Here is a 21,134-nt window from a genome sequence, read left to right on the forward strand (position 1 = left end):
TGCTGAGACCGCAGCATTTGACCTGGGACGTGAGCAATCAGAACGGCACGGCCCGAGGCAGCTGGGAACAGTGCTGCCCAGGGAACTGCAAGTTCAAAGGCCTGGGGAAGGGCCGCGCTGAGCAGCTGCGAACACAGGCCCAGGCCAGGCCAGGCAGGACCGGCCCCTTCAGGCTCGGAGTCCCACGGAAAATTCCGCCTCTTATTCTCGCTCCCATCCGGGGGGCGCCATCTTGCTTCCTTTATGGCGGCGAACGAGGCCCAGAGAGGCCACCGTCCCGCGCGGGGCCGCACAGCGGCGGGAGAGCTCCGAGCGCAGAGGGGAGCATCCCCAGTTCCCAGTCTCCAGACCCCGGCAGAAGTAGGCGGAGCGACCCGGTCCCCGCCCCCGCGCCCGCCCCGCGCGCCCGCCTGGCCCCCCTCGGCCCCGCCCCTGCTCCGGGGTGACGCGGGCCGGGGCGCGACGGTCTCGGCGGCGGCAGCGGAGGAGTGAGCGCAGCGCGGGGCCACCATGGGGGCCCAGCTCAGCACGGTAGGCGGGGAGGGGGCGCCGGGGCCCCGGGGCGTCGCGAGGGACGGGGACCCGGCGGCGAGGGGGCGGGCTGGCCTGCGGGAGGGGACGCGGGACCCGGGCCGCACCCGGCCGCACCCACTTCGCCCGCCCAGCCCGCCGCACCCCACCCCACCCCACCCCACCCCACCCCGGCCTGGGCGAGCTACGTGGTGACCGCGACTCACGCCCTGGCAGTCTGCAGCGAGGACCCAGCCCTTCTGCCCGGGGGGCGCGCCAGAGCCCAGCACCCGGAGGCACCTGGGCCCTGCCCTGGCCGCCGTGGGGCCTTGGCTGCTGGAGGGACCCGTGGTTGTGAGCGTGTGTGCCGCTGAGTGTGAGTGTGTGAGCGAGCGTGTGAGTGGCTTGAGAGTGAATGTGTGTGTGAGTGTGACCGTGGGTGTGAAGGGCGGGCATGGAAACGTGTGATGGGGTGTGTGTGTGTATGGGAGTATGTGAATGGGCGATGTCACTGACGGCGACTGAACGTGTGTGTGTGCGATGTCACTGAGTCAGAGGGTTTTGCACGTTTAGCAACAAGGAACAGAACCCGCATGACACTGGGGCATCCTTCCAATGCTCAGTGGGCCAGCCTCCCAGCAAGGCCAGGCTCTCACTGACCCTGCAAGCTGTGCTGGGGACCTCACACTTTGTGGTGTCAGCGCTGTTTGCCCCATTTCACAGATGGGGAAATGCAAACTAGTCTTGGCCACCGTCCCACAACGCCGCCGCCCGAGGGAGCCTGCTCCATGGGGTTTCTTTTTTTTTTTTTTTTTTTTTTGAGACGGAGTCTCGCTCTGTCGCCCAGGCTGGAGTGCAGTGGCGCGATCTCGGCTCACTGCAAGCTCCGCCTCCCGGGTTCACGCCATTCTCCTGCCTCAGCCTCTCCGAGTAGCTGGGACTACAGGCGTAGCTGGGACTACAGGCGCCCGCCACCACGCCCGGCTAATATTTTTTGTATTTTTAGTAGAGACGGGGTTTCACCGTGGTCTCGATCTCCTGACCTCGTGATCCGCCCGCCTCGGCCTCCCAAAGTGCTGGGATTACAAGCGTGAGCCACCGCGCCCGTCCATGGGGTTTCAAAGTCCACTCTGCTGCTGTCACTCCTGGGCTGGCCTGGAGCCACCTTCCCTTCCCCCCAGGCCGCCTCCTCTCCCCAGTTTCTCAAAAGTTGACCATGGTGAGGCTGGAGGCTTGAGTCTGTGTGGACATGTGGAGGCTGTGGCTGCAGAGGGCAGCTCTCCTGTCAACTGTGACCCGCTAGGCATGGGGAGGCTGGCACAGGAGGAATCAGCCCAGCGCCCCTCCACCTCCACCTCTATGCCTGGCATCTGCCACTTGGAAGGCACCTGGGTCCTCCCTCTGGCGCTGGAGTCTCCTCCTTGGAGAACCAGGCAAAAAGCCTCTTGGCTTGGGCGGTTGCTCAGGAAAGTGTGGCCCAACCCAGAACTTGGGGATGTTCAGACCCCTGGCAACCTTGGCCAGGGTGAACCTGTGGGCATCACCCCAGCCTCCATGCAACACCCGGCCCATTTTTCCCCAGAAAGCACCCGCCTCCTTTATTGTTGAAATGTCCTGCCTGTGTCTCTAAAGCTTCCTCTGGTCTCCACCCAACCCTTCCCTGCTGTTTTTAGTGGTGCTCCTTACCTTCCAGCTGGTGGTTGGATTTATGGCCACGTCCCCTACACCTGGCTGCTCCATACATTTCTTTTTCTTTCTTTTTTTCTTTTTTGAGACAGAGTCTCTCACCCAGACAGTAGTGCAGTGGCGCAATCATAGCTCACTGCACCCTCAACCTCTTGGGCACAAGTGATCCTTCTACCTCAGTGTCCTGAGTACAGGCACGTGCCAATATGCCTGGCTAATTTTTTTTTTTTTTTTTTTTGAAACGGAGTCTCTCTCTGTCACCCAGGTTGGAGTGCAGTGGCGTGATCTCAGCTCACTGCAACCTCCACTTCCTGGGCTCCGGCAATTCTCCTGCCTCAGCCTCCCAAGTAGCTGGGATTACAGGCACTCACCATCACAGCTGGCTATTTTTGTACTTTTAGTAGAGACCGGACTTCGCCATCTTGGCCACGCTGGTCCCGAACTCCTGACCTCAGATGGTCCACCTGCCTCAGCCTCCCAAAGTGCTGGGATTACAGGAGTGAGCCACTGTGCCTGGCCTAATTTTTTGTATTTTTAATGGAGACAACGTCTTGCTATGTTGCCCAGGCTGGTCACAAACTTCTGAGCTCAAGTGATCCTCCTGTCCCAGCTCCTCAAAGTGCTGGGATTACAGGTGTGAACTGCCGTTCCTGGCCTCATTCCATATATTTCTGTTGAATGGCTGAGCAGTCCTCTGTAAGGGGCAGAGCACTGCCTGGGAGTCGGGAGACCTTCACCAACCCTCCCCCCACCAGCCCCATCTCTCCAAGGGTGGGTGGGGATTACCCTTTGTGGGTGCTGCTGGGATCCCCACTTGGCCCAGAATGTCTCCAGCACATTCTGAGCCAGGCCTCCTGGCTTAAGGGCTCCCCACAGTCTGCAGGAGGCTGGCTGGGGGCCTGGTGCTCTAGGTGTCTTATCAAAGACCCGCAGGCCCCATGGGAGGCCTCTCCCAACACTTTGGGGGATCCAGGCCAGGGGTTGGCCCTGGAGTCTGCCAGCCACACTGGGAGAACGTTGGAGCTTGGCCTGCCATCCTGAACTGTGGTTCCCCTGCCTCCCAGCCCGGCTGTGAGTGCTCAGCGACCCTGACAGGTTGACAGGTAGAGTCTGGTGGGCTTTCCTACTGTCCCTGGCAGCCCCATGCTTAGTCTGTGGCCCAGATCCCAGCTCTGTGTCCACCTGTTCCTCCTCCTGGGTTCCCTTCCCCCACAGTTCCCAGCCAAGCCAGAGCCCCCGACTGCAGAACTTCCTCCATACCCTCCCACTTCCTCCCGGTTAGAACAGGACCAGGAGGGAGGTGCCGCTCAGATTCTGGCGGGACTGCTCGTGGGCAGGCAGGGGAGAGGTAAGCAAGTCACTCGACTGGCTTGTCTAAGCTCCAGGGCAGGGAGCTGGCACCTGGGGAGGACCGGGCCTGCCAGGTCGCGGGCCCTGGCAGTTCTCTCTGCCTACCCCAAACCTGGCCTGGGCAGAGTGGAGGCCAGGGTCCCAGTGGGGAATTCCAGGGGTGGGCAGCTGAGCAGGGCATTCTATGCGTGGGGAGCAGAGCTACGCAGCCCCTCAGCTATGGTGCGTGAGCTGGGGGCTCCCTGGGACTCTGGCACCCTGTGTCCCTCTTCCCCTCTGTGTTATTAGAGGCAAGGAGAGGTGGGTGGTGGGTTCCCTGTTGGGGCAGAGCATGACCTGTGGGCATTAGGTCAGGGTCTGGGAGGCAGCTGTCCCCTGGGCCCCCAGGTGGCTGGGGTGAGGTAGGTGTGTGTGTGTGTGTGTGTGTGTAAGTGTGCACGCAGCACAACTGAGGAGGCACAGGGGTGGAACCTTGGCCTCAGCCATCTGCCTCCTGTTTACTTGGCCCACTGCTGGTGGGGGTGGGGGTGGTGCCGTGGACGAGGACGGGGCAGAGCCTGTTCTAACCAGTGTGGGTAGGAAGAGAGTGCACCCCACCGTGTGAGTCTGGTAGGGCCTCTAGCTTTCTGGAGGTGAAACCTTCGCCCCTCCACTGCTCCTGGCTGTGGTGCACCCTCTCTGCCGGTGTCTGTCTCCCCGTCTGGCTTGAACTCAGGTGGGGCCTCCTGGCCTGTGTCCCCCGCATCGCACATGGGACCTGCCACCTTAGTGCCCACTGGGGTTTGCGGACTAAATGACTGACAGACGGTGATGGTCTGCCTGTGGCTGCCTCCCCAGATAAGAACTTTTACCTATAAAAAGCGCCCCCCTTCTCTTTAGTGGCCAGAAGGTGTCCCCAGGCTCAAGTCTGTCCCCTGAGGCTTGGTTTCCTCACCTGAAGTGGGAGGAGTCATGAACAGGCTTGAGGACTGAATGAGGTGGCGTCAGCAAAAGCTGCCCGCCTGGCTCCGGGCAGCCCCTGTTGTTGGGAGCGGACACTGGAAGGAAGGCCCCTGACTCTCGTCTGCTGCCCACGGCGAGCCTGGCCTTCTGAGCAGTGCCTGACTCTCAGCTCGGCCCCGGGAGCTGCGTGTATCCTCTCTGAGTGTGGAACAGGCGTGGAGACAGCCTGGAGCCGGATCCTAAGCCCACCTCTGAGGCCTGTGCTCTTGGAGGACAAGCCGGCTTTTCTGACAAACAGGACAGGCTGTGCCCCGCCCTCACCCAGGAGTCTGGGCTCTTGTCCTGGTTCTGGAAACTTCTAGGCAAAATAAAAAGACTGGGAGGGTGGGAGCCTGTTGTCCCTTCACTAATTCATTCCACAAATATTTGTTGAGTGCTTTCTGTATGGAGTGTTGGAGATACAGTGGTGACGACAGACACAGATCCTGGAGTCTGCTCCAGGGCCACTTCTAGAGACTTGTGGGGAGCCGGCACCAGGGGTTGGAGGAAGGTCTGTGCGACGGCTGAGGCCAGCATTCGGAGACTTGCCATCGGAGCCACTAATACGTGGGTGTCTTTTTCTTGGCCCGGCGCCCACCCAGGCTCACGTCCATGGGTTTAGGTTTAGGGCAAGGGAGGGAAGTGGGAAAGCAACAGAAAATCAGAAACCAACGCCCAGGCTCCACCCTGGGCCTCTTTGAGCTACATTTGTCCCTTCATTGTCACACGGGGAGCATGGTTGTTCCCACCTTGCACCACTGTGGGAGGGCCAGGGAGGAAATGGGGGAAGGTGCCTTGCAGCCCGTGAAGCCAGCTGCCCGCAGAGGGGCCTTAAGCTAGGCTGTGCACTGACACAGCTGTGCTGGAAAAACAGAACTCCAGGGAGCACCAAGCACAACTCCAGCTCCTAATGTCATTCAAGTTCATTGCCAGGGCCCCCAACAATGGTGATTTCCTGTGAATGTAACTTAAGCCAACTTTTTCCCTAGACTCTATTCCCCATGGGCGTGGTTTCTGTGACTGGGAGAGGTTGATGGCAGAGGAATAGTCCTTGCCCCAGGGAGTTTCCAGAGGGGACCAGAGGCTGTGAAAAGTCTACCAAGGGCCTGATTAGCTAGGAAAGGGCTCATCAGGGAAGATTTGATGTTTGAGCTGGGGTCTGAGGAATAAATAGGAGTTTGCTAGTTGGATGCGTGCAGAAGGACATTTGGGGCAGAGAGGAGAGCATATGCAAACGCCTGAAGCAAGATGGGCCCGATGTTGAAAGAGCAGAGAGCTGGGAGGTGAGTCCAGAGTTGGGGCCATAGAGAGGGTGCCTTCAGGTAGGCAGTGGGGAGCTATGGTGGGTATTTGAGGAGGGGGTGGAGCCGCCTGTTGGTTTGGGCCCCTGGGGCTGGGGGCAGGTACTCAGACCTCACTGTGGGAGGCAGGATGTCAGATTTGGGCTGTGAGTATTGTGGCTGAAGCAGAGAGAGTGCCCCTGTCCTGGGAGGTGGCTCAGGAAGAGCAGCACTTCAGGCTGGACATTGGGAGTCCAATCCCGGCCCACCCCGAATGGCTACATGACCTTGGCAGGTCACTTCATCTATCTGAGGGACAGGTAACAATGTCATGTGGTGAGCGATGCTTGGAGGGCTGGCTTTGGTGTACTCGGGGCAGGTCACCCCCCTGTCCTGGTCTCGGTTTCCTCACATGCTGGGATGATCACAGTGCCCGAAGCCTAGGGTTGAGGTGGGGAATATCCCAGGAAACCCGCGGCCCCTACTCGGAACAGTACCAGCTCAGGGGCATTGACCGCTGTGTGCCTTCTTCCTCCCCACCCTCCCCATGCTCCAGGTAGGGCCCGGGGAAGTGAAGCGACTCTCCTGCTGTCCTTAGCTGGGACTCAAACCCTGGTCTCTGGGACCCAAGTCCACAGCTGCCAACTGGGGCCTTAAAGGAGGCCCGGGATGAGTGAAACACCTGGGCCATGCTGATTAAATGGGTGGTGGCCAGAGACCCCAGCTGGGTGGCCCTGGGCATGGGTGAGGGGTGGGCTAGGCATCCACAGCCCTTCCTTTAGACCCATGGGTCAAATACCAAGGGCCCCATGGAGCGAGGCCGCAGCTGCACCCGGCATGGAGGCCCTGCCCGGGAGAGAGGCATTTTGTTTTAAGCCCAACAAAAGGCCTGTAACTGTAGCCGGGCAGCTTGGAGCTGCTGGGCCGGTGGGGCGGGGTGGGTAGGGGCCAGGCCTGGTGTGAGGTTGTAGCACCCTGCCCTTCCTTCACTTGGCTATTCCACACCTCTCAGTTGGTAGTGGCCCCATGAGGGTGGCAGGAAAAGCTCCTGTGTATGAGCCGGGACTTCCCATGTTATAGACCCCTACGTGACCTGGGCCCCCGCTTATCTCATCTCACATCTCTTCAGGGAGATAGGCCAGACAGTGGCCCACGCCTTCTACAGACAGGACATGTGGCTCCACCAGAGCGCCCTCCTCAAATTGTTGGAGAGTAGGGACTCCTGGTAGGGTTTCCAGAAGTGGAGGGGCAATGGGGCTAGGCCTTGAGAGGTTAGGAGCATCTTACCGGGCCCCGAATAGAGCAGAGGCACTTGTCTGTGTTCTGCAGAATACGCTACCTCAAGGGGCCCGTAGCAGATCCCACAAAGGAAGTAGAGAGGCCTGCATGCATGCAAGGAACTTGTTTCTCAGCTTCCTGGCACTCAAGGTGAAAAGGGAACTTGTAGGGTAATGATAAGAGAACACACATGCACATTTGCTGAAGAGAACTACAGTCAGGGAGGTACATGGGGAGGGTGTATAAACAACCTCTGAAACAGGTTTCTTGAGAGCCAGTGTTTTATATGAACTTTGGCTTCTCAGCCTCTCTAGTTGAACTACCAGTATGGGCCTCACACTTTATTTTGAAATAATTTCAAAGTTACTGGCCGGGCGCGGTGGCTCATGCCTGTAATCCCAGCACTTTGGGAGGCTGAGGTGGGCGGATCACGAGGTCAGGAGATCGAGACCATCCTGGCTAACACGGTGAAACCCCGTCTCTACTAAAAATACAAAAAATTAGCCGGGCTTGGTGGCGGGCGCCTCTAGTCCCAGCTACTCGGGAGGCTGAGGCAGGAGAATGGCGTGAACCCAGGAGGCAGAGCTTGCAGTGAGCCAAGATCGTGCCACTGCACTCCAGCCTGGGCAACAGAGCGAGACTCCATCTCAAAAAGAAAAAAAATTTCAAAGTCACTGTAAAAGAGCGTTTATGGGCTGGACGCGGTGGCTTATGCCTGCAATCCTAGCACTTGGAAGGCTGAGGCTGGCTGTTTGCTTGAGCTCAGAAGTTTGAGATTAGCCTGGGCAACATGGTGAAACAGCATCTCTACAAAAAATACAAAAAATTACCAAGGCCTGGTGGTACGTGCCTGTAGCCCCAGTTACTTCGGGGACTGAGGTGGGAGGATTGCTTGGGTATAAGAGGTCAAGGCTACAGTGAGCTGAGATCACGCCACTGCATTCCAGCCTGGGTGATAAAGTGAAACCCTGTCTCAAAAAAAAAAAAAAAACAAAAAGAGCTCTTACGTACTCTTCACCCAGATGTACCTAATGTTATTATTTGCTACATTTGCTTTATTTCTCTCTATACAGTATATATCTAATGTATATTAAATATATTAGATACTACATGTTTGCATATCCATACAGTGGACCCTTGAATGGCATGGGGGTTAGGGGCTGACCTGTATAGTTGACAGTCCATGTATAGGCTGGGTGCGGTGGCTCATGCCTGTAATCCCAGCACTGTGGGAGGCTGAGGCGGGTGGATCACTTGAGGTCAGGAGTTCGATGAGACCAGCCTGGCCAACGATGCAAAACCCCAGCTCTACTAAAAATACAAAAACTGGCCAGGCGCAGTGGCTCATGTCTGTAATCCCAGCACTTTGGGAGGCCGAGGCAGGCAGATCACCTGAGGTCAGAAGTTCAAGACCAGCCTGGCCAGCATGGTGAAAACCCGTCTCTACTAATGATACAAAAATTAACTGGGTGTGGTGGTGGGTGCCTGTAATCCCAGCCACTTGGGACGCTGAGGCAGGAGAATCGATTGAACCTGGGAGGTGGAGGTTGCAGTGAGTTGAGATCTCACCACTGCACTCCAGCCTGGACGACAGAGCCAGACTCCGTCTCCAAAAAACAGAACAGAAAATAAAAATTAGCTGGGTGTGGTGGCGTGCGCCTGTAATCCCAGCTACTTGGGAGGTTGAGGCAGGAGAATCGCTGGAGCCCAGAAGGCGGAGGTTGCAGTGAGCCAAGATCGCGCCAATGCACTCCAGCCTGGGCCAGACCTGTCTTAAAAAGAAAATCCATGTATAACTTCTGGTTCCCCCAAAACTTTCCTACTAATATACTATTGACTAGAAGCCTTACCAATAACATGTTTGTATACCGTATGTATTATATACTATATTTTTACAGTAAAGTAAGCTAGAGACAACTATTATTTTAAAAATCATAAGGGGCCGGGCATGGTGGCTCACGCCTGTAACCCAGCACTTTGGGAGGCCGAGGCAGGAGGATCACGAGGTCAGGAGTTCAAGACCAGCCTGGCCAACATGGTGAAACCCCGTCTCTACTAAAAATACAAAAATAAGCCAGGAGTGGTGATGCGCCCCTGTAGTCCCAGCTACTCGGGAGGCTGAGACAGAAGAATTGCTTCAACCTGGGAGGTGGAGGTTGCAGTGAGCTGAGACTGTGCCACTGCACTCCAGCCTGGGTGACAGCAAGACTCCGTCTCAAAAAATAAATAAAGAGGAAAAAAAGTCATAAGGAAGAGAAAACATATTTACTATTCATTAAGAGGAAGTGGATCATCATAAAGATCTTCATCCTTGTTCTCACGTTGAGAAGGCCGAGGAGGAGGCAGGGGGTAGTCTTGCTGTCTTGGGTGACAGAAGCGGAAGAAGATCCTTGTATAAGTGAACCACCCAGGGTCCTGACCATGTGCGATGGCTCACGCCTGTAATCCCAGCACTTTGGGAGGCCGAGGTGGGCGGATCATAAGGTCAGGAGATCGAGACCATCCTGGCTAACACGGTGAAACCCCATCTCTACTAAAGATACAAAAAATTAGCCGGGCGCAGTGGCAGGCGCCTGTAGTCCCAGCTACGCGGGAGACTGAGGCAGGAGAATGGCGTGAACCCCGGGGGGGCGGAGCCTGCAGTGAGCCGAGATCGCGCCACTGCACTCCAGCCTGGGTGAAAGAGCGAGACTCCGTCTCAAAAAAAAAAAAAAAAAAAAAAAATAAGTGAACCACGCAGGGTCCTTCTGGGGGGTGACCTTCAGGTGGCCATTCGGGATGATGGACTTTCTATCCCAGAACCATGGCTCCATTTGTCCGTAACCTTGTGGAGAAGACCCTAGCACTGGTGAATGCTGCTGTGACTTACTCGAAGCCTCGATTGGCCACATTTTGGGACTACACCACGGTTGAGCTGGTTCCTCCCACCCCTGCTGAGATCCCTAGAGCTATTCAGAGCCTGAAAAAAATAGTCAATAGTGCTCAGACTGGTAGCTTCAAACAGCTCACAGTTAAGGAAGCTTTGCTGAATGGTTTGGTGGCCACTGAGGCGTCGATGTGGTTTTATGTCAGAGAGATCATAGGCAAGCATGGCATCATTGGCTAGAATGTTTGAAGACTAGTCTTTAACATCTGATTATATTTGATTTATTATTTGAGTGTTGTTGGACCAGGTGTGATCAGACTGCTATCTGAATAAAATAAGATTTGTCAAAAATTCCAAAAAAAAAAGTGAACCAAGCAGTTCCAACCCATGTTCAAGGGTCAACTGTGTCTATATTTTGAACCATTTAAGAGTAAGTTGCCCCTTTGCCCCTAAATATTTCAGTGTGTATCTCCTAAGAACAAGGACATTCTTTTGCGTAACCACAGAATAATTACAGGAAAGTAACGTTGGTACAACACTATTATCTAATCCACAAGCCTTATTCAATTTTTTTTTTTTTTGAGATGCAGTCTTGGCTCTTGTCACCCAGGCTGGAGTCCAATGGCATGATCTTAGCTCACTGCAACCTCTGCCTCCTGGGTTCAAGCAATTCTCCTGCCTCAGCCCCCAAAGTAGCTGGGATTACAGGCGCTCACCACCACGCCCAGCTAATTTTTGTAGTTTTAGTGGAGATGGGGTTTCACCATGTTGGCCAGGCTGGCCAGATTTCATCAATTGTCTCAGTATTGTCCTTTGTAACAATTTTTTCCTGGCCCAGTGCTAATCTAAAACCACATGCTGGAGTTAGTCCTTCTGTCTCTTTGGCCTCTGTACTAGGGCTGCCATAACAAATTCTCTGCAAACCAGGCAGCTGAAGACAACAGAACCTTATTCTCTTACAGTTCTGGAGGCCAGAAGTCTGAGATCCAGGTGTCCGCAGGGCAGGGCTGTGCTCTCTCTGAGGTGTAGGGGAGGATCCTTCTACCTCCTTTAGCTCCTGGAGGCTGTCAGCAGTTTTTGTTCATTAATTTTTTGCGTTTTTTTTTTGAGAGGGAGTCTTGCTTTGTCACCCAGGCTGGAGTGAAGTGGCATGATCTCAGCTCACTGCAACCTCCGCCTCCCAGGTTCAAGTGATTCTCATGCCTCAGCCTCCCTAGTAGCTGAGATTGCAGACGCCCACCACCACACCTGGCTAATTTTTGTATTTTTGGTAGAGACGCGGTTTTTCCATGTTGGCCAGGCTGGTCTCCAACTCCTGATCGCAGGTGATCCACCTGCCTCGGCCTCCCAAAGTGCTGGGATTACAGGTGTGAGCCACCATGCCCGGCCCCCCTCCCCGCCTTTTTTTTTTTAAACAGTCTCACTCTGTCACCCGGGCTGGAGTGCAGTGGCACGATCTCAGCTCACTGCTACCTCTGCCTCCCAGGTTCAGACGATTCTCCTGCTCCAGCTTCCCGAGTAGCTGGGGTAGCCCGCCACCACACCCAGCTAATTTTTGTATTTTTGGTAGAGACGGGGTTTCACCATGTTGGCCAGGCTGGTCTTGAACTTCTGACCTCAAGTGATCTGCCTGCCTTGGCCTCCCAAAGTGCTGGGATTACAAGTGTGAGCTACCGTGCCTGGCCTTTTTTTTTTTTTTTTTTTTTGAGATGGAGTTTCGCTGTTGTTGCCCAAGCTGGAGTGCAATGGCGTGATCTCGGCTTACTGCAACCTCCATCTCCTGGGTTCAAGCATTTCTCCTGCTTCAGTTTCCCGAGTAGCTGGGATTACAGGCATGCGCCACCACACCCAGCTAATTTTTTGTATTTTTAGTAGAAACTGGGTTTCACGATGTTAGCCAGGCTGGTCTCGAACTCTTGACCTCAGATGATCCACCCGCCTCAGCCTCCCAAAGTGCTGGGATTACAGGCGTGAGCCACCGCACCCGGCCTTTTTTTTTTTTTTTTTTTTTTTGGTATGGAGTCTTGCTCTGTCTCTCAGGCTGAGTGTTGTGGTGCAATCTCGGCTCACTGCAACCTCCTCCATAGACAACCTCCTGCCTCAGCCTCCTGAGTAGCTGGGATTACAGGCATGCACCGCTGCGCCCGGCCAGGGATTCAGGTTTTCTAACCAACTTTTAGGGTCTTTTGTTTTTTTTTTCAATAGAGACAGAGTTTTGCTGTGTTGCCCAGGCTGGTCTCTAATTCCTGGGCTCAAGCAGTCTTCTACTCTGCCATCCGAGTAGCCGGGACCACGGGCGTGTGACACCACAACCAGCTAACTTTTTTTTTTTTTTTTTTGAGATGGAGTCTCACTCTTGTTGCCCAGGCTGGAGTGCAGTGGCACAATCTTGGCTCACTGCAACCTCCACCTCCCAGGTTCAGACAATTCTCCTGCTCCAGCTTCCCGAGTAGCTGGGGTAGCCCGCCACCACACCCAGCTAATTTTTGTATTTTTGGTAGAGACGGGGTTTCACCATGTTGGCCAGGCTGGTCTTGAACTTCTGACCTCAAGTGATCTGCCTGCCTTGGCCTCCCAAAGTGCTGGGATTACAAGTGTGAGCTACCGTGCCTGGCCTTTTTTTTTTTTTTTTTTTTTGAGATGGAGTTTCGCTGTTGTTGCCCAAGCTGGAGTGCAATGGCGTGATCTCGGCTTACTGCAACCTCCATCTCCTGGTTCAAGCATTTCTCCTGCTTCAGTTTCCCGAGTAGCTGGGATTACAGGCATGCGCCACCACACCCAGCTAATTTTTTGTATTTTTAGTAGAAACTGGGTTTCACGATGTTAGCCAGGCTGGTCTCGAACTCTTGACCTCAGATGATCCACCCGCCTCAGCCTCCCAAAGTGCTGGGATTACAGGCGTGAGCCACCGCACCCGGCCTTTTTTTTTTTTTTTTTTTTTGGTATGGAGTCTTGCTCTGTCTCTCAGGCTGAGTGTTGTGGTGCAATCTCGGCTCACTGCAACCTCCTCCATAGACAACCTCCTGCCTCAGCCTCCTGAGTAGCTGGGATTACAGGCATGCACCGCTGCGCCCGGCCAGGGATTCAGGTTTTCTAACCAACTTTTAGGGTCTTTTGTTTTTTTTTCAATAGAGACAGAGTTTTGCTGTGTTGCCCAGGCTGGTCTCTAATTCCTGGGCTCAAGCAGTCTTCTACTCTGCCATCCGAGTAGCCGGGACCACGGGCGTGTGACACCACAACCAGCTAACTTTTTTTTTTTTTTTTGAGATGGAGTCTCACTCTTGTTGCCCAGGCTGGAGTGCAGTGGCACAATCTTGGCTCACTGCAACCTCCACCTCCCAGGTTCAGACAATTCTCCTGCTCCAGCTTCCTGAGTAGCTGGGGTAGCCCGCCACCACACCCAGCTAATTTTTGTATTTTTGGTAGAGACAGGGTTTCACTATGTTGGCCAGGCTGGTCTTGAACTTCTGACCTCAAGTGATCTGCCTGCCTTGGCCTCCCAAAGTGCTGGGATTACAAGTGTGAGCTACCGCGCCTGGCCTTTTTTTTTTTTTTTTTTTTTTTTTTTTGAGATGGAGTTTCGCTGTTGTTGCCCAGACTGGAGTGCAGTGGCACGATCTTGGCTCACTGCAACCTCCGCCTCCCAAGTAGCTGGGATTACAGGCACCCACCACCATGCCCAGCTAATTTTTGTATTTTTAGTAGAGATGGGGTTTCACCATGTTGCCCAGGCTGGTCTCGAACTCCTGACCTCATGTTATCCACCCGCCTCGGCCTCCCAAAGTGCTGGGATTACAGGCATGAGCCACTGCGCCTGGCCTACGACCAGCTAACTTTTTATATTTTTTGTAGAGACGGAGTTTCACCATGTTGCCCAGGCTGGTCTTGAACTCCTGGACTCAAACTGTTCACCTGCCTCCGCCTCTCAGAGTGTTCGGATTACAGGCTTGAGCCACTATGCCCGGCCCCCTTTCAGGGCCTTTGTGAGGCTGAGATGTCAGGGGCAGGGGCTGGGAAGGAACAGCCCCTCAGGGCCATGTGGCAGGGTCTGCTTGGGCCTGAGGTATTCCAGCGTGGTATAAGGGGATGGGTGGACTCTGGGTCAGCTCCCCACCTGCCAGCTGTGTGACTGGGTGAGTCGCTTTGCCTTTCTGGGCTGTTTCCTCATCTGCAAAATGGTGATGGTGACAGTGCCTACTGCACGGGATTGCTCCGAGGGCCGTGCCTGTGTGGTGCCCGACGTGGCCCTGGGATCCCAGAGGCTGTTGGCCTTGGTGATCTGAGCAGTAGGGTCTCAGCTCTGGGGGCCTTGCAGATCACCTGGTCCACTCTGGTTGAGAGGGGAAGGGACTTTCTCAGGGTCACACAGCCAGTGACCTTCCCAGTGCCTGGCTCAGTGCTTTGCTTCCCCTTACACCTGATGGCAGAACCCCAGGTCTCAGGGACACTCATGGATGTCATTTGGGGGAAGTGGCTCAGTTTACCCAGCTTCACTGGCTTGTTCTAGTGTGCTCTGTGGGAGAGCAAAGAGGAGAGCATCAATCCCAGTGGCCCCAAGGGACTGGATTTAAAGGTGCCATAGAGCCATTTGGTCAGTGTAGGCCTTTCAGATAGATTCTGAGTTGGGGTTATTATTTGCCTGTTTGTCTAAATCAAGCTAGAACTTGACATCACTTAATAAGACCAGGGAAGTTGACTAAAGGAAGGAAGAGAAGGAAGGAGCACAAATACATTATGCTGAAGTCCAATTTTACTCTGAGCTTCCTAGTAGCCAAAGTGAAAAAGGATATGTGCTTAGACCCACAGCTCTTTTTGGTCGTGGCTCTTCAGAGGAAATGGAGCTTTTTCTCATGGTACTGAGCATAGAAGCCTGGGTAATGCTTAATGACAGGTGTCATGAGGCTGGCCTTTATAGCTTCTCCTAGTGGGCACCAAAATGGATGATGAAGCTCTCTGGATGAGGGTGGTGGGGAGAGGGTGCTCCTGGCAGAGGGGGCAGCATGAGCAGAGGCCTGGGAGTGTGGACAAGCTGGTGTGTTTAGGGAAAGGCAGGCTCCTGCACTGACCCCACGGGTCCTGTCGTTTCAGTTGGGCCATGTGGTGCTCTCCCCAGTCTGGTTCCTGTACAGTCTGCTCATGAAGCTGTTCCAGCGCTCCACGCCAGCCATCACCCTCGAGAGCCCGGACATCAAGTACCCGCTGCGGCTCATCGACCGGGAGGTGAGTGCCAGCCGCTGCCACTGCCTCGTCAGCATCACAGCATTGCCCAGCACCTACTCTGTGCTCAGGGCATGGTCCTGCTCTGAAGTAGATACTGTTGTCCACCCGTTTGACAGATGGAGAAAGCAAGGTGATGTCCCTTGCTAAGGCCACCAGGAAGTAGCAGAGGGATTTAAACCCTGGTCTCTCTGTCCACAGAGCCCGTTCTCTGAACCACACTCACTGCCTCATGGAAGGTCAGAGTAGAAAGAACCCCTCAGAACTTTTAGGTCCAATCCCCCATTTATGGGGTAGGAATGCAGGGGGTGAGAGATTTGAAGATAAGGTCTCCTCCCTCCTCCCCCTCCCCCAGCGTCATTCCCCACAGCCTGGTACTGCTGGACCTGGACACCTTTCACATCTGTGCAGATTCCCTGGGTGCTCTGAGCTGTGTGGGCTTCCTCTGCCCTGTTTGATTCTTACTTTCTTTCATTAGTTAGTTCATACTTTTTTCTTTTGAGACGGAGTCTTGCCCTGTGTCCCAGGCTGGAGTGCAGTGGTGCGATCTTGGCTCACTGCAACCTCTGCATCCCCAGGCTCAAGTGATTCTCCTACCTCAACCCCCTGAGTAGCTGTGATTACAGGCGTGAGCCACCTCGCCCAGCCTAATTTTTGTATTTTTTGTAGAGGTGGGGTTTCGTCCTGTTGCCCAGGCTGGTCTCAAACTCCTGGACTCTAGTGATCCCCGCACCTCTACCTCCCAAAGTGTTGGGATTACAGACATGAGCCATAGTGCCCGACCTGACTCCTTTTTTTCAAAGCTCTGATTATGATTTAAAACCATCCTCTCCCTCTTTTGCCTTGCCGCCCAGTAAAGGCTGCTTCCCTCGGTCATTTGCCCTCTTCAGAGCCCCTCCCTTGCTCTATTTCTGGCCACCCCCAGCAGGCACAGGAGGGGTGTGGCTGGGAAAACTGAGTCACAGCAGAGAACATCATCTGCCAGGGCCCAAGTCTCCACCCTCGGCTTGTGCCTGGTGCCTCTGACTCAGGCTTCACAGGAATCTCAGGCTTCCATGGCACGGAGCTGGCTGCTTCCTGTAACTGTTGGGGCAAGTGTCTGTAATTGTTCCAGGAGCTCACAGAGAAGCTGACAACCAGAGAGAAGCAAAAAAATACAAAATGAAAAGTAAATTACCAGCCAGGCATGGTGGCTCATGCCTGTAATCCCAGCACTTTGGGAGGCCGAGGCCGGTGGATCACCTGAGGTCGGGAGTTCAAGACCAGCCTGGCCAACATGGTGAAACCCCATCTCTACTAACAATACAAAAATTAGGTCGAGCGTGGTGGCTCACGCCTGTAATCCCAGCACTTTGGGAGGCCGAGGCGGGCGGATCACGAGGTCAGGAGATCGAGACCATCCCGGCTAACACGGTGAAACTCCGTCTCTACTAAAAATGCAAAAAATTAGCTGGGTGTGGCTGGACTCACGCCTGTAATCCCAGCACTTTGGGAGGCCGAGGCGGGCAGATCACAAGGTCAGGAGATCGAGACCATCCCGGCTAACATGGTGAAACCCTGTCTCTACTAAAAATACAAAAAAATTAGCTGGGCATGGCGGCAGGCACCTGTAGTCCCAGCTGCTGGTGAGGCTGAAGCAGGAGAATGACGTGAACCTGGGAGGCGGAGCTTGCAGTGAGCTGAGATTGCGCCACTGCACTCCAGCCTGGGCGACAGAGCAAGACTCCGTCTCAAAAAACAACAAAAAAAATTAGCCGGGCGTGGTGGTGGGCACCTGTAGTCCCAGCTACTCCGGAGGCTGAAGCAGGAGAATGGCGTGAACCTGGGAGGTGGAGCTTGCAGTGAGCCGAGATCGTGTCACTGCACTCCAGCCTGGGCTACAGAGCAAGACTCTGTCTCAATCAATCAATCAATCAATCAATCAATCGATAAATACGAAAATTAGCCGAGCATGGTGGCAGATGCCTGTAATCCCAGCTACTTGAGAGGCTGAGGCAGGAGAATCGCCTGAACCCGGGAGGCAGAGGTTGCAGTGAGCCGAGATCACACCATTGCACTCCAGCCTGGGTGACAAGAGCGAAACTCCGTTTCAAAAAAATAAAACATAAAAAGCAAAAAAAATAAATCACCACCTCCCAAATGAGACCACACTTACCCTTGCGATATGATTTTTTGTTTGTTTGTTTGTTTGTTTGTTTGTTTTTGAGATGGAGTTTCGCTCTCGTTGCCCAGGCTGTAGTGCAGTGGCGTGATCTCGGCTCACTGCAATCTCTGCCTCCCAGGTTCAAGCGATTCTCCTGCCTCAGCCTCCCAAGTAGCTAGGATTACAGGTGCCCACCACCACGCCCTGCTAATTTTTTTTTGTATTTTTAGTAGAGTCGGGGTTTCAACATGTTGGCCAGGCTGGTCTCGAACTCCTGACCTCAGGTGATCCACCCAACTTGGCCTCTCAAAGTGCTGGAATTACAGGCGTGAGCCACCGTGCCTGGCCCTGTGATATGTTTTATACTTATATAAGCAGGCACACATGTTTTTTTCTTACCCAAATGAAATAATAACATTTTGAAACCTGTTTTTTAACATTATTTTCCCTTGTTATTGTTATTGGTGGGTTGTTTTGTTTTTGTTTGTGTTTTTTTAGAACAAGGTCTCGCTCTGTCACCCAGGCTGCTTGCTGCAACCTCAAACTCCTGGGCACAAGCCTTCTGAGTAGCTGGGACCATGTGCATGCACCACTATACCTGGCTCTGTTACTGTCATTCCTTTTTTTGTTTTTTTTTTTTTTGAGATGGAGTTTCACTCTTGTTGCCCAGGCTGGAGTGCAATGGCACAATCTCGACTCAACCACAACCTCCGCCTCCCAGGTTCAAGCGATTCTTCTGCCTCAGCCTCCCAGGTAGCTGGGATTACAGCCATGCGCCACCACGCCCAGCTAATTTTGTATTTTTAGTAGAGATGGGATTTCTCCATGTTGATCAGGCTGGTCTCCAACTTCAACCTCAGGTGATCCGCCCGCCTTGGCCTCCCAAAGTGCTGGGATTACAGGCGTGAGCCACCGCGTCCGGCCCTACTGTTTCTTAATTCCAGGAATAACGTATGATTTATATGTGCTCACAGTAAAAACTCTGTGAGGTATGACCTCCACCCCTGCCCCATTGCCGCATCCCAGGGCCCCGTGCAGAGGGCCCAGGTCACAGCTCAGCGTGAGCCTGCCAGACCCTATGTGGGTATCACGTTCATACACGGGTGTGTGGAGGTGTGGGTGTGTGCACACTCAGTTTCTTTTTTTGATAACCTGGTTTTTTAGCCAGCCATACAAGATGGATCCTTTTAGTATTTCATCATAGGGATGTTACACAAGAGAGCATGTGGCAGATGTCCTAGGATTGCAGCTTTGCCCCCTCATTGTGCCCATGGTGGCTTTGCGGGGTCCGCAGTGGGCCTGCTCTGGGTGCTCTGTGCTTTGCCCCACCCAGCTGCCCTACTAGAGGTTGGCCAGCACCATAATTTTTCGTCTTTTGTCCTCATTTCTATTCTTTTTTTTGAGACAGAGTTTCACTCTTGTTGCCCAGGCTGGAGTGCAATGGTGCGATCTCGGCTCACTGCAACCTTGCCTCCCGGGTTCAAGTGATTCTTCTGCCTCAGGCTCCTGAGTAGCTGGGATTACAGGCATGCGCCACCACGCCCAGCTAATTTTGTAGTTTTAGTAGAGACGGGATTTCTCCATGTTGTTCAGACTGGTCTCGAACCTCTGACCTCAGGTGATCCGCCCGCCTCGGCCTCCCGAAGTGCTGGGATTACAGGCATGAGCCACCATGCCTGGCCATCTCATTTCTATTCTTCCTCCAAATATTTTCTGGTACATGGGTGTCTGACCTTGACCCTTAGGACCAGTTGATAGTCCTGGAATCCACTTCCAGAAGGCCTTGGTGCTCTGTTTGCCCCTAGTGCAGAAGCTTCTGGTAGAGGCAGCTTTGAGGCCTGGGCTGCCTGGCAGAGGTTGGTGGGGCCCCCTGCACACCTGATCTTGAGTGGCGTTTGCACTGTCTTTCCTGCGATTTGCCTCTGCTCACACGTGTAGGGACAGGTCTCTCCTTGAGGCAGTTGCTCTGTGCTGGAACACTGCTCAGGTCGGAGAGTTCTTGTACTGAGCCAAGACGGGCATCTGTGATGTCCTGCCCTGTTGGAGAGGTCTGTTGTCCCCCTCTAAGTGATGACACCATCCACGTGTGGACTTTGCCACATTTGGACTTAAGCGCCTCTGCAGCGCCCACCTTCCGCATGGCTTCTTCACACTCCCTCTCCTGGCCATGCTGGGTACTGGGGACCCCACAGGGAGTGCACCCTCAGGGCTCTGGGTTTGGTTCCACCTCCGACTGGAACTGGTTATGTGATTGTCCCTGGCCTGAGCGTAAGACCCACTTAACAAGACCTCAGGGGTTTTAGTCTCAGCTCCTTCCCTGGCCCAATCTGGTTCTTAGCCAGCCCCCCTCCTCCTCTGCCACTGTCCCAGCCACTGACCATGCCCTGGGTGCCCACCCCATGCAGGGTGGAAGCCTGGCTTTGGGCTCTTGGAGTTCCTGGGCAGGGAAGGCTCCCACTTTCTGCCCTGTGAAGCCCACTTCAGTCTTGGCTGCCCCATTTCCCAAGGGGCTCTCAGGTGCAGTGGCTTTTGCAGCCCCTCTCTTGGGATGCAGGCCTGGGCACGTGCAGCCTTGTCTAGCTCTGCCCCAGTTTGCCCATCCAGCCCCTGAGTTCTTCCTGCCCCTTCAGGCCACTGCTTGAGCTGATGGCAGAGATGGATTCGTCCCTCCCCGTCCTGGAAGTTTTTAGGGCTGTCTGGCATCCTCCCTTTGGGACCCTGGATTCATTCCCTGCTCTGGCCACCTTGTTTGTGGTTCCTCTAGGCCAGCAGGACAGACACACCCAGCGTGCGCCTGGCCTCAGCACCTCACACGCAGCGTGCATGCATGTGCATCTGCGCTTGGCATCGGCGTCACTTCTTACAAGGACAGTCAGGCACTGGGGAAGGGTGGGGACACAAAGGAGGAATGGGATGGGGGCTCCAAGGCCTGGGAGCCCCCCTGGGAGGCCTCTGCCCTGGGGACCGTTCAGCAGCTTTGGGCCTCTCTCCAGATCATCAGCCATGACACCCGGCGCTTCCGCTTTGCCCTGCCGTCACCCCAGCACATCCTGGGCCTCCCTGTCGGTGAGTCATGCCCCTGCCGGGCCCACTCAGAGCCTGGCAGGTAGCTGAGGCACTAGATCAGAGAGATGGGGGCTTCACATTTCCACCAGGGAGAGCAGGAAGCCTTCAGGAGGCGATGACAGCTGCCCTGGGCCTTTGAGGGCAAGTCTGTTGGAATGAGAGTGGGAAGGCCCAGGGTCCCTGGCAGTGGCACCAGCAGGAGTGAAGGCGTGAAGGCAGGAAGCTGGGACGTGAGGGGAATCCCCGGGAGGGGTGGGAGGGGGCCGTGGGAGCTGAGGCCAGGCCAGACTTTGAATGCCGGGTGAGGTGCAGGGGAGTGGGTTGACAAGACCCAGGGGTCACGCACAGGATGATCTCTGGCCCAGAGTGACCCCATTCTGCCCTGCAGGCCAGCACATCTACCTCTCGGCTCGAATTGATGGAAACCTGGTCATCCGGCCCTATACACCCGTCTCCAGCGATGATGACAAGGGCTTCGTGGACCTGGTCATCAAGGTGAAGCCTCTGGGTCATGACTGTGGAGGTGGTGTGGGTGGGTGGCCATGGCAACAGCCCATGTGGACCCCCTGGACAGGGAAGTCTCCCGCTCCCGCCCTGTGCAGCCCAGCCTTGGTCATGGCTGCCCCACTTCCCCAGGGGCTTGCAGGGGCAGTGGCTTCTAGAGCCCCTCTCAAGTCCACGTGCCCCCACAGCCTGGACTCTAAAGACCCAGTGCTCCCTTGTGCCTGGTTTCTGAGTAAATAGCACGTCATCGTTT

The 21,134-nt window shown here is 54.8% G+C and overlaps 2 protein-coding genes across 3 annotated transcripts in view; both read left to right on the forward strand.

The window, feature by feature from the left end:
- The first annotated feature begins 256 nt into the window (after nt 1–256).
- LOC100595503 (NADH-cytochrome b5 reductase 3) overlaps nt 257–21,134 on the forward strand; it is a 33,291-nt gene continuing 12,413 nt past the window's right edge. The window contains exons 1-4 of one of the 2 annotated variants that reach the window (XM_030815423.1): nt 257–531; nt 15,040–15,171; nt 20,305–20,377; nt 20,766–20,872. In XM_030815423.1, the coding sequence (XP_030671283.1) occupies nt 511–531; nt 15,040–15,171; nt 20,305–20,377; nt 20,766–20,872 (333 nt within the window). In that variant the 5' untranslated portion in view covers nt 257–510. Of the gene's footprint in view, nt 532–3,455; nt 3,545–15,039; nt 15,172–20,304; nt 20,378–20,765; nt 20,873–21,134 lie in introns of those variants that run through there. The other variant, XM_030815424.1, reaches the window with a different exon arrangement.
- Nucleotides 9,889–10,191, forward strand: ATP5MGL (ATP synthase membrane subunit g like). The gene has a single exon (XM_003264838.4). It carries the CDS (start codon nt 9,889–9,891, stop codon nt 10,189–10,191), a length of 303 nt encoding a protein of 100 aa, XP_003264886.1.

Source organism: Nomascus leucogenys, chromosome 7b (genome assembly GCF_006542625.1).
Source record: "Nomascus leucogenys isolate Asia chromosome 7b, Asia_NLE_v1, whole genome shotgun sequence".
Taxonomy (NCBI): domain Eukaryota; kingdom Metazoa; phylum Chordata; class Mammalia; order Primates; family Hylobatidae; genus Nomascus; species Nomascus leucogenys.